The sequence below is a fragment of the Empidonax traillii genome, unplaced genomic scaffold, assembly GCF_003031625.1.
Source record: "Empidonax traillii isolate 1590-97213 ecotype Southwest subspecies unplaced genomic scaffold, ASM303162v1 scaffold696:size366466, whole genome shotgun sequence".
Lineage (NCBI taxonomy): Eukaryota > Metazoa > Chordata > Aves > Passeriformes > Tyrannidae > Empidonax > Empidonax traillii.
This window is the reverse complement of record NW_020955889.1, coordinates 26,127-41,359: the sequence shown is the minus strand read 5'-3', so window position 1 is coordinate 41,359 and position 15,233 is coordinate 26,127. Positions and strand designations below refer to the sequence as shown.

The 15,233-nt window shown below is 35.9% G+C and overlaps 1 protein-coding gene across 1 annotated transcript in view; it reads right to left on the bottom strand.

The window, feature by feature from the left end:
- Nucleotides 1-564: 564 nt before the first annotated feature.
- Nucleotides 565-15,233, bottom strand: part of FAP (fibroblast activation protein alpha) — a 40,036-nt gene continuing 25,367 nt past the window's right edge. The window contains exons 19-26 of the mRNA XM_027899950.1: nucleotides 14,727-14,796; nucleotides 13,345-13,539; nucleotides 11,010-11,064; nucleotides 7,651-7,750; nucleotides 4,652-4,716; nucleotides 3,116-3,188; nucleotides 2,779-2,852; nucleotides 565-1,513 (exon numbers count right to left, since the gene is read on the bottom strand). Of these exons, the coding sequence (XP_027755751.1) occupies nucleotides 1,412-1,513; nucleotides 2,779-2,852; nucleotides 3,116-3,188; nucleotides 4,652-4,716; nucleotides 7,651-7,750; nucleotides 11,010-11,064; nucleotides 13,345-13,539; nucleotides 14,727-14,796 (734 nt within the window). The 3' untranslated portion in view covers nucleotides 565-1,411. The remainder of the gene's footprint in view (nucleotides 1,514-2,778; nucleotides 2,853-3,115; nucleotides 3,189-4,651; nucleotides 4,717-7,650; nucleotides 7,751-11,009; nucleotides 11,065-13,344; nucleotides 13,540-14,726; nucleotides 14,797-15,233) is intronic.

Here is a 15,233-nt window from a genome sequence, read left to right as displayed (position 1 = left end):
TTGAATTTTAATTACATTACCAACAAAAAGCTCATTAACGTCACATAATTGGCAGCGTTTCCAAAAAAACCTGAACTAATTGAGTATTTTCTGAAGAGTTCCCATCAAAGTATAATTTAACCATTACAAACAGCTTGGGAACTACATTTACATAAAGATGTATCTAAGGAACGTTCTCATGTGTGGAAAATCAGATTTGATATTGCCATTAACAAACGAAGGAAGCTGTTACATAGCAAATCACTTCCACATTTTAATTATTTTGGCTAAGCCCCATGTTTTTGTCAAGAAAGTCAAATGAAACCCCTTGCTTTTCCGCAAAGAAGCAGCAACTGATCTCTGACAGAGTTAGGAAGCAGCTTGGTTTGTAGGAAGGCAACACATTCTTTTTCAGGTTATTTTGTACTCCCAACAACTAACAGCAGAGATGAGATACTGTGTTAGACAGACCATGGTCTCTTATGGAGTAGGCTACCTCAGAATGTGAGAAAGGAATCATCTAATCTACAGTGGATCTCTTCCCAATTATCTGGTTAATATTCTTATCTTATGACAGGACTGATTTAATTACTAATCAAAAGAATACAAGTATTCCAATCATTATTAGCTTCTAGCATTTTTAAAAGAACCCCTAAAATAGTTTAACTAGAAACAAAGCAAAGAAAGCTTGCATAATTCTTTGATCCTTCCCTTTCAGTCTGGGATGAATGACACTGAGATTATTTGAATGCTGAGGTGATGATTAGAGATTAAAAACAGGCTAATATAGCTTGCAGATTTTGAATGCAGGGAGAAAAAACACTGAGATAAAATAGTTATCATGATTGTCCTGCTTTTATGTTTAAACCTGAACACTGAGAGTTTTGCAGAATCAAGATGTCATATATGAGTTGAATAAAATTTGAACAAAGCATTCAATACTCTCGATAAGTATCCAAACTTGAGCTTTAAATACCGTGTGTTCCTACTTCTGCTTGGATTCTTTCAAAGAAATTGGAAATAAATTTTGAGAAACTGGTTCTTGTAAGGGTACATGTACTGCTTTCTTTGTCCTTTCCCACTTTACAGCTGTAGTTAACAAATGCAAGCACATTAATCTGACAGTGTGTCTTTGCAACAAAACACCTTTCTTTGGACTGCAGAATGTAAGTTTAAGCAAGTTGGCAATAAATGCACATGACATTTTACACTCTGATTTTATTTATTCTATCAAACAGGTGTTACATGTGTCAAAACATGTATTACCATAACAATTGGTAATATACAATATCAAAAGTGGATGTAAACATCGAGTTTAAAACTTCAAAGTTTCTGTTATCAATTCACCTGAAAACTATATAACTTGGGCACTGTTACCATTGCATTCTCCCGGAGGTGTCTCAGATGCCTTAGCATGCTCTGAATAGCCTACTTATTCAGACAAAGAAAAACATTTTTTGAGGAAGTGGGTCATATGTGTGTAGAGATGTTTGCTGGAAAGGCCTGGAATTCCATGGTTCTGGTCAGTATACCACTGAAAAAAAACCAAAAACAAAACCAAAACATAAACCTTCTATGTTATGTTTTCAATTCTGAAAGAGTTAAACAATACAAGAAATGTATTTCCTTACCATAAAGAAGAAAGTGAAAATATAAGAATGTTACTGCCTCAGTACTTACAAGTCAGTTGTATCAAGTCAGGCAAAAGAGCTTTGAGATGCCCTCAGGAATGAAATGTCCTTGACCTGCTGCATAGCCTGGGCAATAGGGGTCGCAGTCTTGTTTAGGAATAAATACTGGGCTCTAAGCAACAAACTTTTTTTTTTTTTTTTTTTTTCATTCTATTAAAAATATCCTACTATATTACAGCAGAGCCATGAACATAGTGAATGGTGTATTGGAAATAAAATACATATATAAATTATGCTAACTCTCAAATATCTGCCATTCCACTGTGGTTGAACCAGGATGACTGCAACTCCATACAGTATTCCACATGCTTTGAGGAATAACCCAGATTTGCTCAATATTAGTGAAGGAGGCAGAAAATGTGTAATACACAAAAGAGCCTACAAATCCCAAGTACAAGGAGATGTGTGATCCCTTTTGGGGGAGTTCATGGCTCTGTGAAACTGAACTCAAGCAGAAGGCCAGTATATTTGATAGCAAGCAAGGACTTTGGTTATTAGCCCTGAGAAAAATGGTTGAGAAGCAGAGGTTAGCATGTAACTCAGAACTACTTTCCTCCTGTTCATTCCTCCTTTCTATCCTACAACCTCTTGTCTATGTGGTGCTCTCTTTGCCTACTACTCCAAGCAAGTTTTTCAGAGAACTTTTATTTTCCTGATCCTGAATATACTTTCTGGATACCTTATATTCTTTTTGCTTGTTTCACCTCATGCCTGGGGCAGGCAAATCCAGTTCAAGATAAAATCTATCAGAACCAGTGATGATTTTGGCCCCAGAAGCCAGTTCTTCTCCTTTACTAGCGATCAACAACAATAATAAGGAATTCTGAATTCTTACTCTTCTCCCTGGCTCATTTTAAAAGCCTCCAAGTTATTCTCGACAAAAGGGGAATCCTGCTAGCATCCAAAGGGCAAGGGAAAAAAAAGAGCAAGCAAATCCTTGGCGAAGAAATTGAGAAATTGTTTTTATGAAGAATAACAAATGCACTAGCAATTGCCAGATTTTGAAGCATGTTCAGTTGAACTGGGTTATTAAAATATTGCCAAATGTCAGATAAGCTTATTGATAAAGTTATGAACCACTGTTCAAAATGAATAGTCTGTTATTTACCATTGCCTGGAAATCCACCTGTGCATTAACCAGAGCTTTTGCAATTTGTGCTGAGTTCTGAAAATGTACATTATCTAAAAAAGGAAAAAAAGAGATTGGCTGTTGAAATGTGTAAATACCACAAGGCATAAAGTTATAGTGCATTAAGTTGTGTCCACTAATTATGAAGTGATACAATTGACATTACTAAGAATGAGTAAGCATCTTATAATAGGTCACATGGAAATCTACCAAAGATCTAAGTACTGATCCTAATCAAAGGTACAGATAGATGCTTAATGTTTTTCAAACAAAGTGATTCTGTCTCTGTGTTTGTTCTGTCATTTGCAAACCTCACCATCTGCTGTTCCATGGATGAGAAGATACTCCACGTTTTGGAAATTCTTTGCTCTTGCCATCACAGTTGAATTCTGTTTAGAGGAAAAGTGAATAGTTCAGCAACTTCAATTCAAATCACTCACTCACATTGCTAAAAGGTTTTCATTACCTTGTAGAAAAACAATCAAACAGTTGACCTGGCAAAATAATGACAGCATTGACTTCATATCAATCTGAGATTACAATAGAAGCCATATATATATATGTATATATGCAGATGCATATATATGTATATACACACACATATAAATGCAGATATATATATATTAGGCTCTGCAGAGGGATCTGAACAAGCTGCATCAATGGGGCAAGGCCAGTTGTCTGAGGTTCAACAACGCCAAGTGCCAGGTCCTAGTCTTGGCTCACAACAACCCGATGCAGCACTACAGACCTGGGGAAAGAATGGTTGGAAAGCTGTCTGGCAGAAAAGGCCCTGGGAGTGCTGGTTGACAGGAGCTGAATATGAGCCAGCGGTGTGCCCAGGTGGCCAAGAAGGCCAATGGAATCCTGGCCTGTATCAGAAATAGTGTGGCCAGCAGGACTAGGGAATTGATTGTTCTTCTGTACTTGGCACTCGTGAGGCCACACCTCAAATCCTGTGTTCAGTTTTGGACACCTCATGACTAGAAAGACTTGGCAGTGTTAGGTTAATGGTTCGACTACGATCTCAAGGGTTATTTCCAAACTATGAATCTGTGAATCTCCACGTGCAAGCTTTGCTTGCAGCTCTCTGTCTGTACTATCACAAGCATCTCCATGAAACGGATTTGATATTTAGTGCCTTTTCTAAGAGCCAGTTAATAAAAAACACAGTACTACCCACACGTAATTCCCTGAATGCTGTAATTCCTGGCTACCCAGACAGCTCTACCATGGCTGCTTGGAACTGAGCATTTCTATTCTTTGGGTTGAGATGGAAAGAGGTACTGAAAACACAATCCAAAATATATAATAAGAGTATTTCCACTAAGTTCTTTGGGCATTAATTTGGGCCTCTCTGTATCAGGAGCTGGTATGTGTTCTGCTAGAGGAAACTACAAACTTCCTATCAATGTGAAGAAAATAATGACGACCTGTTCCCGGTAGGGGAAGATGTTCTAACTGTTTAGTATGCTTATGATCTTATTATCAGAGAGCTAATTTTGCATGAAGCAGTTTGCATACCACAGCTAACAGGACCAACCAAAACCTCATCAACGTCAACATTTTAATTCCTCTCATTTGAGTTCTTTCCTAGGCTAATGGTTTGCACTGATAGAACTGTCTGACTTGTCCAAGTGAGAAAATAAGGATTTCAATTTAGCGTTTCTTGGGATTTATAAATACAAAACCACAATTCATTATGGAGATAAGAATTTCACAGCAGTAGCTTAGCTACTACAGGATTGTTGCCATTGACCCACCCAGGACTTGGTGGATCATTTTCTTTCTTCACAGTTCTACTTGTCCATGGAAGTGTGATTCAAATTCAGATCAACACGTATAGAATTCTCACCTTGTAGTGCTCAAGATTATCGGACTCTACAGGAAGACCCATAAATCGTTCTGTGTAGATAGATGCTGAAATTAAAAAAGAATGCTATAGATAAAGAAAGTACCGATATTTTTATGCCTTCAGTGACACATTGAAAATTAAATGATGTTTAACTGTGTCTGTTCAGCTTGGTTTCCTCATAATACAACAAATTTAAACATATTTTAAAAAATCAGCTGTAAAGTCTATTTAATGACTGTTCTCTCTTCTTTGCAGAAATAGTGGTTTAATACTCACCCGTGAAACCAACAGAAGGTTTTGTGGATAAAGGTAATTAATTTATATTGCTTTATGTTGTTGGGTTGAACTCCAGAAGTCAGTTTAATAAGCCAATAAGCTAACAAAGGTGCATGGTGGAAAGATGACATAGACTAATTCTGATACCTTAAAAAGAGTATCTGAGGATTTGTATTTTTATATACAGTAAATATGGATATGTATGTTGTCCTTTTCCTATTGAGTGTATATATGCAGCAACTAGGGGCAGCAGAAAAGGATACAGGCATGAACTGAAAAACTGGCCCATTGCAGTTCAGGTCTGTTCAATTCCTTTTTCTAACTACAACAAAGACTGTTAAAAGATTTGACAACATAAATGTCAATAACTGAACAATCTCTATCACCACAAAATCAGTAAGAACATCTATCTTTGAGCTGCCTTGGTATTTGTACTTATAACTAAGAGCTGTTTTGAAAATTTATGGAAAACTGACACAGCAGCTGTCACTACCAGAACATTACTTTCTTTATGACCTTGCCTTGAAAAAGTAACTGACACATATTGAGCAGTCAAGCTGCAGTATTACAAGAATTTTATTTATTTAACAGAGTCAGGGCTTTCTGACAAAGAAGAGCTGGCATCTTTCCCTTTCAAAAGAGGGGTGACTGCCATTGTAATCATTAAGAATTGGGATTGTCTATCTTGTTGTCCAGTTTGATAAACTGTATTAGAATAATTTTGTTAAATAATAGAAATGAGAATCCTACCAGGAAAGGAAAATGACTCAATATACTCTTGTTCCCATGCTTTATTACGTATCCTTTACATGTGCTACCACTGAGTGCTAGAGATGTGTACTGTGTCTCCCAGATCGGCCAAACAAGGTTTCTGAAGATAATTTATAATATACTAAGTACCAAAAAAATTTAAGTAGCCTATCTTTTATCAAAATCCTTTATCATACCATGAAAACAGAAAATGTGCAATATCTGTTGTCAACACAGTGTCAAACAACCATATTGGGCTTAAGTTTTCAATAAAATAGACTCTTCCTGAATGGCTGGCATTTCTACAGTATTCTGAGCCAAATTCTCCACTCTCTTCTAGCAGTATAGCTACAACAAGTTCACAGAGGTCAGCAGAATTGCATTATGATGACTAAGTGGAAGATTCAGCTTGTCAATTATTAAAGAAGCAAAAGGAGATAAATTTAAATAAATTTTAACCAAGCAGTCACAGATTTAATGCTTTTAACACACATTATCCCTGAATAGAATTTCCCTTTACATTTTATAACTGTTCAGCTGTTATTAACTCTGACTCAGAATGGAGGGGGTGGGATGGTTCCTGAGAAAAGAATCTCTGCGCATCTAAAACAATGTGGGACAGAATTTAGAAGCTCTATGGGGCCAGTACATCCTCTGATATACTGATACTACTTAGAGACTCAAATATGTAGCATCCTGTAGTTTTGGCCTCTGTTTGCCAAAACTTATAACGCATGACTTCCTCCTGTTTCCTTCCTTCCTTCCTCAGTAGAGGTACGTTTGCCTGTTTGGATTTTACAACATGTTTTTAGCAAGATTTTTTAACTTCCTCCTGAAAATTCAGCTGAAGTAAACATTGCAATCTACTTTAACTAAAAAATTTCATTCAATTTTTAAAGCTTAGGCAAATTTTTATAACTCTTCTTTTATTAAACGACTTCTGCAAAAACAGTGCTTTATGCCTGCATTTTGGTAATAATTTTGTGATCGTGAGTAAAATTGTCTTAAAAAAATCTTGATGCCTGTGAAAACATAAAGACTATGCTTCCTGTGTCATACAAATATTTCCCCCTTTGTTTGCAAAACACCATAAATACAAGGAATGTCTGTGCTAGCAGTCAGGGAAGGAATCTTTTCCATTTAACCAAAAAATTTTTTCATAACCAAGACTTCTTAGCAAACGACCATATGCTAAGTAAATGTGTTCAAAGTGCTACATTTTACTCATTGAAAACATGCATGCCATGTTTTTTTTTTTACACTAAGGTTCCTCTACACCATGCCAAAAGATTAACAGGTCGGCAAGTATGAATATGCGCCTGTTTTATTCACACAGGAAGGCCTTGGGACTATACTCTGAGAGTTCTTTCCTCTGAACAGTTTGGAGCCTAATTCCATAAACATAAATAAAAATATGTATCGTAACACAACAACGCAGAGGGTGTGGCTGAGAAACATTTAAAGAGAAAAATATTTAATTTTAAAAAAATTAGATCAAACACAAAAGTTCCTCTCTTTTTCACTGCTTTTGGGAAATAACTTTTCAGTCATCAGAGATACTGATTCCTGACAGAGGTCTTCTGAGTATCTGAAGTGCACTATGATTCCATTACTGGCAGAAAAATCAGTTCAGCTGCTTCTGAACTCAGTGATACTGTTTTAACAGGATTTTTAGGAAGATCACTCCTGAATATAGCAGTTTATCAAGAGGGTTTTACACGCTTACTGTTACAGATGTGCATACAGAATTACCTGGGCATACCTTCTTCTATATAACAAAGTCTGTTCCAAACTGTCAGATGCAGTCAGTTATTTTCAGCAAGGAAAACATTAAACTAAAGGTCTCAAGAGTTTAATGTCTAAGTAATTTCAACGTCTTTACATTTCAAACCACCAGTTTCCTGCAATTTAATTTAAGCAATTGAATGCTACATCTTGCTTTCCATGTCAGTATTTATGATCAGTTTCCATACCGTAATATTCCCAGCTGGAAACAGGAGCCACAGCCATTCCACATTTAAATAATCCACTGCCAGATCCAAGTGCCAAAGAAGTTACATACCCACCATAGGACTAAGGAGAAATCACAGACAGTTTAAAATTACTGGTGAAGAATCAAACTCACATAAATTAATTCCAAAGTAAGTATTTTGCTTTGAATGCAGAGTGGACAAAGCAACAAAAGCTTTTTTTAAAACCAAAACATTAATTTCAAATGGATCTGATGTTATTCCTTGTGAGAGAGATTAGACAACTTCAGAAAACTTTATTGAATCACTTCTTTTTTTGCTACTTCTTCTATGCATATCACAGGATACAGCTCTTATTATCACTTATTCATAGAAAAATTTAAGTTGGTAGGGTCTTTCCTGGTAATCTGATCCAACATATATCTCCAAATGGGGCTAACTTCAGATTTAAAAAGGTCGATCAGTCACATCCATTTTACAGACTCCCTACTCAATCCACTTCAACAGTGATCATTGTTTTCACAAATTTATTTTCCTAAAACCTAAAGAAAACTTCCATTATGACAACTTTTGTTCACTGCCTCTCATTCTTTCAGTGTTCACCTTCAAGAAGAGTTATAGGTTTTTCCCTCCCTTAACAAGCTACCTACTTTTGCTAGGGATTGGCATATTGAACCAACGTAATCATCAGTACTAATAGACTCAGCTACTTGAGAACTTGAGGTTGGAGAAATTCCTGCCTACCGGCTGCCACTGCTCCTGTTATTGTCTGGCCTGATTCCTCAAACTGGGACACAGAAAGGAAGAATAAGTTCATAGCCAGAAGTTATGTAGATAAGTAAATAAGTAGTAGCACTAGTAAGTAAGCCTGGCTATCAGAATAGTTCTGTGAAACTGTGTGGGGCTAGCTGCAGAGACAGAAAAGTACTGTAAATAAAAAGCCTTCGGTTTGGCTCTCCTTAGTATATGGGACTGGGGCTGGAAAAGGTCATGTAAGGTCTTCGGGAAATAATGGGATTTTGTTTACTTTGGGACAGAGGGAGGGATAAAAATATGGGGTGTGTCATGAACAGTTCTGAAGATTATCTCAGTAGCATATGAAAGACTAAGGGAAATAAGCAGAACTATTACATATTTTTTTTTTGTACAAAAGTTAAGTTAGTCCTTCTCTTGACAATCCAGTTTGAAATGATAGTGAGGGATAGGATAATAGAAACAATAATTCATAGAATTTTTCCTGCTCATTTGATCTGCTTATTTGGTCTTTCAAAAAGTGAGTCCACAAGGCTATAAAGCAAAGGATTAGGATTGGGAAGATAAATCTATTCACTGTAACAGGCAGAGAGATAGAGTTCACAACCTGAACTGCTTTAGTGGTTATTTAAGAGCTTTTGCCATCCAGAAGACTTTGGTTAGACTGAAAGTACAAGTTCACGCATATCTGTCAAGCTGCAGGCTATAAAGAAACACCTTTCAACTCCTTTCAAGGCTTATGGACCAGGAAATGGTATAATAAATAGAAAAAAAAAAAAAGGAAAAAAAACACTGATAGGTTTTTCAATAGTGCCATCATTTTATTATCATATCTGCTACTGGGATACAATGTTTTGGATGTGTGCAAGCTCTTAGTTGGTTCTGGACACACTGTGGTGAAATAAAATATGACGTGACTTAAAAATATTTTCATGTAGCCTTAAATTTTCTAATGTCACTCTGGCATTAAACACTTGTGTCTGCGTCAAATTTCATCATATGGTACCCATTTTATTCTGGTGTTATAGCAGTGTCTGACCAAAGTAATTTAAATATTAGTTGGTAGAAGCTTCATAGAATGATTTTAGCAACCCTGCTCACGTGTTATCTAAGATCAGGCAATTTGTTTATTTAGAGTTGAACTAAAATTTAAAAGATTCAGCCCCTAGAGTGGTTCTGAGCAAACTTCTTACAATGAAACTGGGCCAACAAAACCAAATAAATAAACAAACTCCAGCAAAATAAACAAAAAAACCCAGGGACAGATCAGAAGAATTCTCCTGACAAAGACAGGCAGTTAAAGAGAATAAAATAAGAGGTCTTTCTGGATGATAATTATAGAAAAATGAACATGTATATGGAGAAAAATATTGGACAATGTTAATTAGTGTCTAACATACCAGTTTACTTTGTAAGTTTTTTTAGTTGATGCAGCCTGTCACTGCTGGATAGCTGCTACTAATTTACTCAGAGAAGGACTAAGTGTGGCCGACATAGGTTTGGCCTCCAGTTCCCTTCGGCATTCCTGACAGTACCTCCTCTGATCCGTGAGACCCTCAGGTGCTGCTTATCAGCTTGTTCTCCCACACAGTATAATTCAGTGATGCTGAAGCTGGGTGGGAGGCAGGGAAGCAGTTCTGCCTCTGTATTCCTGATTCAGCCATTCATGATGAACATGAACAACTGAGTCAAATGGCCTAAACATCTTAAAAATCTCTCTAAAGGGGCTGTGGGGCATTAGTGCTGCCACTGAAGATGGCTTCAGTTCTCTCATTAAAACCACTAACAGCTCTGCACCTCGTTTTTATGAATGGTCCTAATTTGAAGTTGACAGCATAGGAAAAACAACCCCAACTATTCCAATAATTTACTTTTGTCCTATTAGAATGCAGTGCTATCCTAAAATTTGTACTTGAGGTATGCTACTCTATTCCTCAGTGCCTCAGGGTAGTGGAATATGTCCATTTATTAATAAAGACTTGCAGCATATCTGTCTATTAAAGGTTCTGGGAGTGTTACAAAGCAAAGTACATGAAAAAATCAAAGATGAAAAACAACTGGCTAATAATTTGGAATAACTCCCATACTGTTTAATTTTTCCACTTCTTAGTGAAGCTATCAAAGTTGAAAACCTCTCAGACCCACATTCATCCCTACTGATGATTCCAGAAAAGTACACAGTGACTCAGAATGATGCAAGGGTCACATTTTCTCATGAGAGATAGTCACAGGACTTTTCTCATTATTTTAATCTCAGATCAGAATGGACAATACTTGAATTTTGACACCATGCCAGTAAGTTCCTAAGTTAAAAGTAAAGCCAATTAAAACATCTCAGTTTGGCTTCATTTCAAGTCCAAACAATGTATTAGACATAAGCTTTTTAAAATTCCCTCTTGAGCTGCCAAAGATTCCTTTTTTGGGGCTTACACTGTTGCAATTTTATGTATATAAGCACCAACAGAAACTATCCTCTTTGGTAATACCATTATGCATGGGTAGAAAAAATTTCATACAGAATAAGGAAGAATTATAAAAATTATACTGCAGGATTATTTAAAATTATTATTAAATATATATTAAATTATTATTAAACCCCAATCACTTACCCAGCCCCATATTGCTATTCGTTTCTCATCAATAAAGCCCATTTCTATAAATTTTCTGTGGAAAAGAAAATCATAGACATAAATGAATTATTTCAAAAGATTGCTAATATTATAAAAATTAGCAAAAAATTGTTTTTCTGCCATTTTTTTCCACACATCCCACCAATTTGAGCAAACTGATAATCAGCAGAGCATGTCTGATTTCTAGAAAACATCAATTATTCAATTAGTAGGTATTTCAGAGGAAAGAGAAGAATTTTTCCTGAAAGAATAAAAAATACTGAAATGAATATGTTCATCATAATAATTTTTGTTCCAGTGGGAGAGAACTCTTCCTATATGGCTTCTTGGCAAAAGAGTTCTTTTTTTCTTATGTGTAGAAGTCACCTGATTATTTAGCCTCTGATTTCTCAAGAGGCACAGCATTAGTCTCTGAGATTAGGTATTCCCTGGAGAAATAGGCTTTTTTTTTTTTTTAATGTGCCTGAAAAGTAAAAAGCTCATACTGCTGCTCTAATAAAAAACAATAAGGAGGGAAACATCTTCTAATGCTCCAAGTAGGTAATCGTCTTGAAATATAATCAAACAGGTTAAAGAGAATCAGAAATATTAGGTGTCCTAAAATATCCTGCATCAGAGTCTGAAGACTGTATTTCTATAGATGTATTATCAACAGCAAAGAAAAGAGATGAGGAAAAGGACTACAAAAGCTTGACAGTGACAGATAAATAAAATAGGTTGAGATATATTCCAGGACACATATTAGCTTTATTTATTAGGACACGCACAAGTGACTGACAACACCCAAAATTCAGGACAGTATCTGGGTGGGACAAAATTAGAAAAGCCAAAAAATGAATCAGCTTTGTTACATTACTATCTTAATCCCCAGGAATCCTCCAGCAGTAAAAGCCGCTCCAAGAACCTCCCTCTGGATTATACAATCCTCTCTGAAAATCATGCATCCTAAACCATGTGTTAGATCAGGAAGATGGAATGCACTAAATTTAACTGAATAAAAATTTAGTTTAGGTGCTGACAGAAAACTGGGAAGTGTGAAAACTAAGGTCATTTCTTCATGGCCTGTCTCAGCAGATTCTGCAATTGCAGAATCAGTTTGGGTTCCCTCTGTCTCTGACATTTCATGTCTGAGTGATAATTCAGAGTAATGAAAAACCATTCTTGTGATATTTTAAAGTGTGCCACTCCTCCTAAACTTTCAAGAAAGAAAATAAAATAATAGATTAATAGAAAAAACCTGATATGATGTACAGCTATTCTGTTTCATTTATCACCAAAATGGGAAAATGGTGTATTTATATCATTGAGCAGGAAATGAATTATCACAAGGCAGAAAGAGGAAGGAACAGATATTTGCTCACACTCATACTTGTAAGTACAGGCAGTGTTCTCAAATAAGCAGAGAAAGCTGTGAAAGCCTGGATTGCTATATCCAATTTCTAGCTAAGGTACTCATTCAGGTCTGAAGAAAAGAGGATACTTACTGTTGCACCTGAAAAGCTATCCATACTCTGCTGAGCCAAATTCCTAACCTAGACTAAAGTCCATATTCCTGCCTTGTATCATCTCTATGGTGTTCAAATTAACACTTAATAAATTAACAAATTAACGCTGCTCACTTTAGCAGTGCATTTGTAAGATTGACAGTCAGTCTTTCTTTACAATCCTCAGCTTTCATTCCCTCCCAAAAACTCTGCATAGGGAATTATTTTCCCTTGGAACCCTTTTAAGTGTTTTGATTCAAAGGAGCAACTGTTGGGGAACACCTATTGGGGACCTCAGGCACTTTCTCTTGTTCTTAACTACCCTATAATCAAGTTTATGCATAGCACAGAATGCAAGTTTATGACTGACCCTTAGAAGGTTTGTGTCAGGTTCAGTTTAGCTACAAACTTCACATCTGAACTTTAAATAATCAGTGTGGAACATCATTATGGCTCTCCAGCTAAACTCTGTCATCACTGAGGTAAGGTTTGCCCTACAGGGAAAACTTCAGGATAATGGACAATACACTGGCTTACCTCTCACCAGTTTCACTTGCATTACCTTAGGCCAAGGATTGAAGCTTTTGATGATGCTCTAATGCAATGGAAGTGGTGAGGTCCAGATGAGAACTTAGTGGTACATGGACTTGATACCACACAAAATCTCAGTGACATAAAGCAAACAGTAATATTTTATTTTTACAAGTGTTCTTATTTCCTGGAGACCTCAGCTCTTCAGAAGAAAGGCTGAGAATTTAATATTTTTTTCTCCACATTACTACTTCTAGTCATGTAAGTACAACAGTTATATAGGGAGACAGTCTACTTACTTCACTGCTGAGATTTGGTCTTCCACTTCGTAGACTCCAAGTTTTCGATACACTGCATGCAAGATTTTGTCACCTTGATAAGCTGTCCCTCTGCCATCCACTAGAGCAACAATAATTCCCTCTTTGCTTGCAAGATAGGTTATCCAGCTAATGCTAAATGTTTCCTTTACATTCTGACTGCAAGGTCCTCCATACCTGAGGATGAAAATTCACACATTTTCAGCTCATACTTACAAATTTATAAATGGTTACTGGCCACTGCACTATACCTATACATGCTATGTATGCTAACGTTTTCTCCACATATATTTTGCTATGTGTCTTTTGTTCAGAGAGCCCAGTAGACAAACAGTTTAATTAACATTTTCATATATTTATGAGACTTTGCTATCTAAAATCCATCTTAATCATTTAGGTCTTATACCTAAGGCTAAGGGATGCAGTATCAGGTGCTTGTCCTAAGGGGAATCCTTGGAAGAGTCATGCCTCAAAGACTCAGTTCTTTCCTCCCTCCAAATTCCTTAGGTGTAATAGCCCTTTTTGGTGCTTTTCTGCATTTGATCTCCACATGCAGTCAGCAATAGCAAAGAAAACAGCAGAAAGAAGTAGATCTCCTTACACTTTCTGGCCTTATTTGTTTCAGCGGGGAATATCGTGCTGTTGGAGCTTGGGCAGAACATGCCCTACAGAGCTGAGCAATACAGGGAGACACTCCTCATGAGAACAGCCTAATGCAGATACACATTTGACCTCAAGGACAGAACTCTTCTACTCTAAACTTCATTCAAACATACTTAGCATTCTTGGACCTTTGGATCATCAGTAGGTAATAAAATGATGCAAAGTTTATTACATCCACTCATTTCTCCTTTCTGCATATTTTTTTTATATTTTTTCTGCATTTTTTTCCACTGCAATTTTTATTGCTTTTCTTGCCTGCAATAAATTATTTCAAATGCTCTTAAATTAGCGACTCCACATAGCTTAAGCATTTGGGCTTTTTTAATTAAAAAATTAAGCAGGCTTCTCTATTTTTCATATTAAAAAAGCTGAAATAAATACTTTCAGACTGCCTTATAATAAACAGAAGCAGCTACAGAGCTAAGAACTACAAGGAATAGCCCACATGTTTTTAGCCTTTTTCTTTCTCTGAGAAACTAACCTTTACCATGCTAAGATTAACATTAAAAACCTTATCCATTTCCATTGGCTTAAATTTCTTTTCCAGAAATATATTAAAAAAACACCACAACAAACAAAACAGAACTAAGTAGTTTCGCTTTCACTTCCTAAAATGTTGCAAATGTATGAGGATTTGTTAAATTATAAAAAGTATGGGTTTTTTGACAAAACAAAATTCAAAGAAAGGAAGCTGTACATACACCTGAATAAGCAGAGGGTACTTCTTGGATCTATCAAACTGTGGAGGTAGAAGCATTTTGTACCACAAAGCTAGAAAAGACATAACAAAGTTATATTCTTAATGGTTAAAATGATTCCTCTATGCATAATTCAGAATTTGCTGTAAGAGTATATGAACATGAATCAACACACAGTACACAACACATGAACTGTGAAATACAGAACTGATACAATTAACTGTTTATATGGAGCTGTTGAAGAACAACTTTGAAGAAATAAAGTACCCACATTTACTTTAATTTAGTTATTATTATTACACAGAAGCCTAGGTTTAGTTTAATCAGAAATTAGTTTTGAAACTTTTTTGATTTATTACCATGGAATATTGTTTGTAAAGTCACTAGTGGAAAGAATAGTGCATGCAAATGTATAAAGCATGAACAGAAGCTTATATTTCACATTTTATTATCACCACATTATATAGTTGTTATACAATATTTAAATATTTTATCAAAAGTATTGAAGAA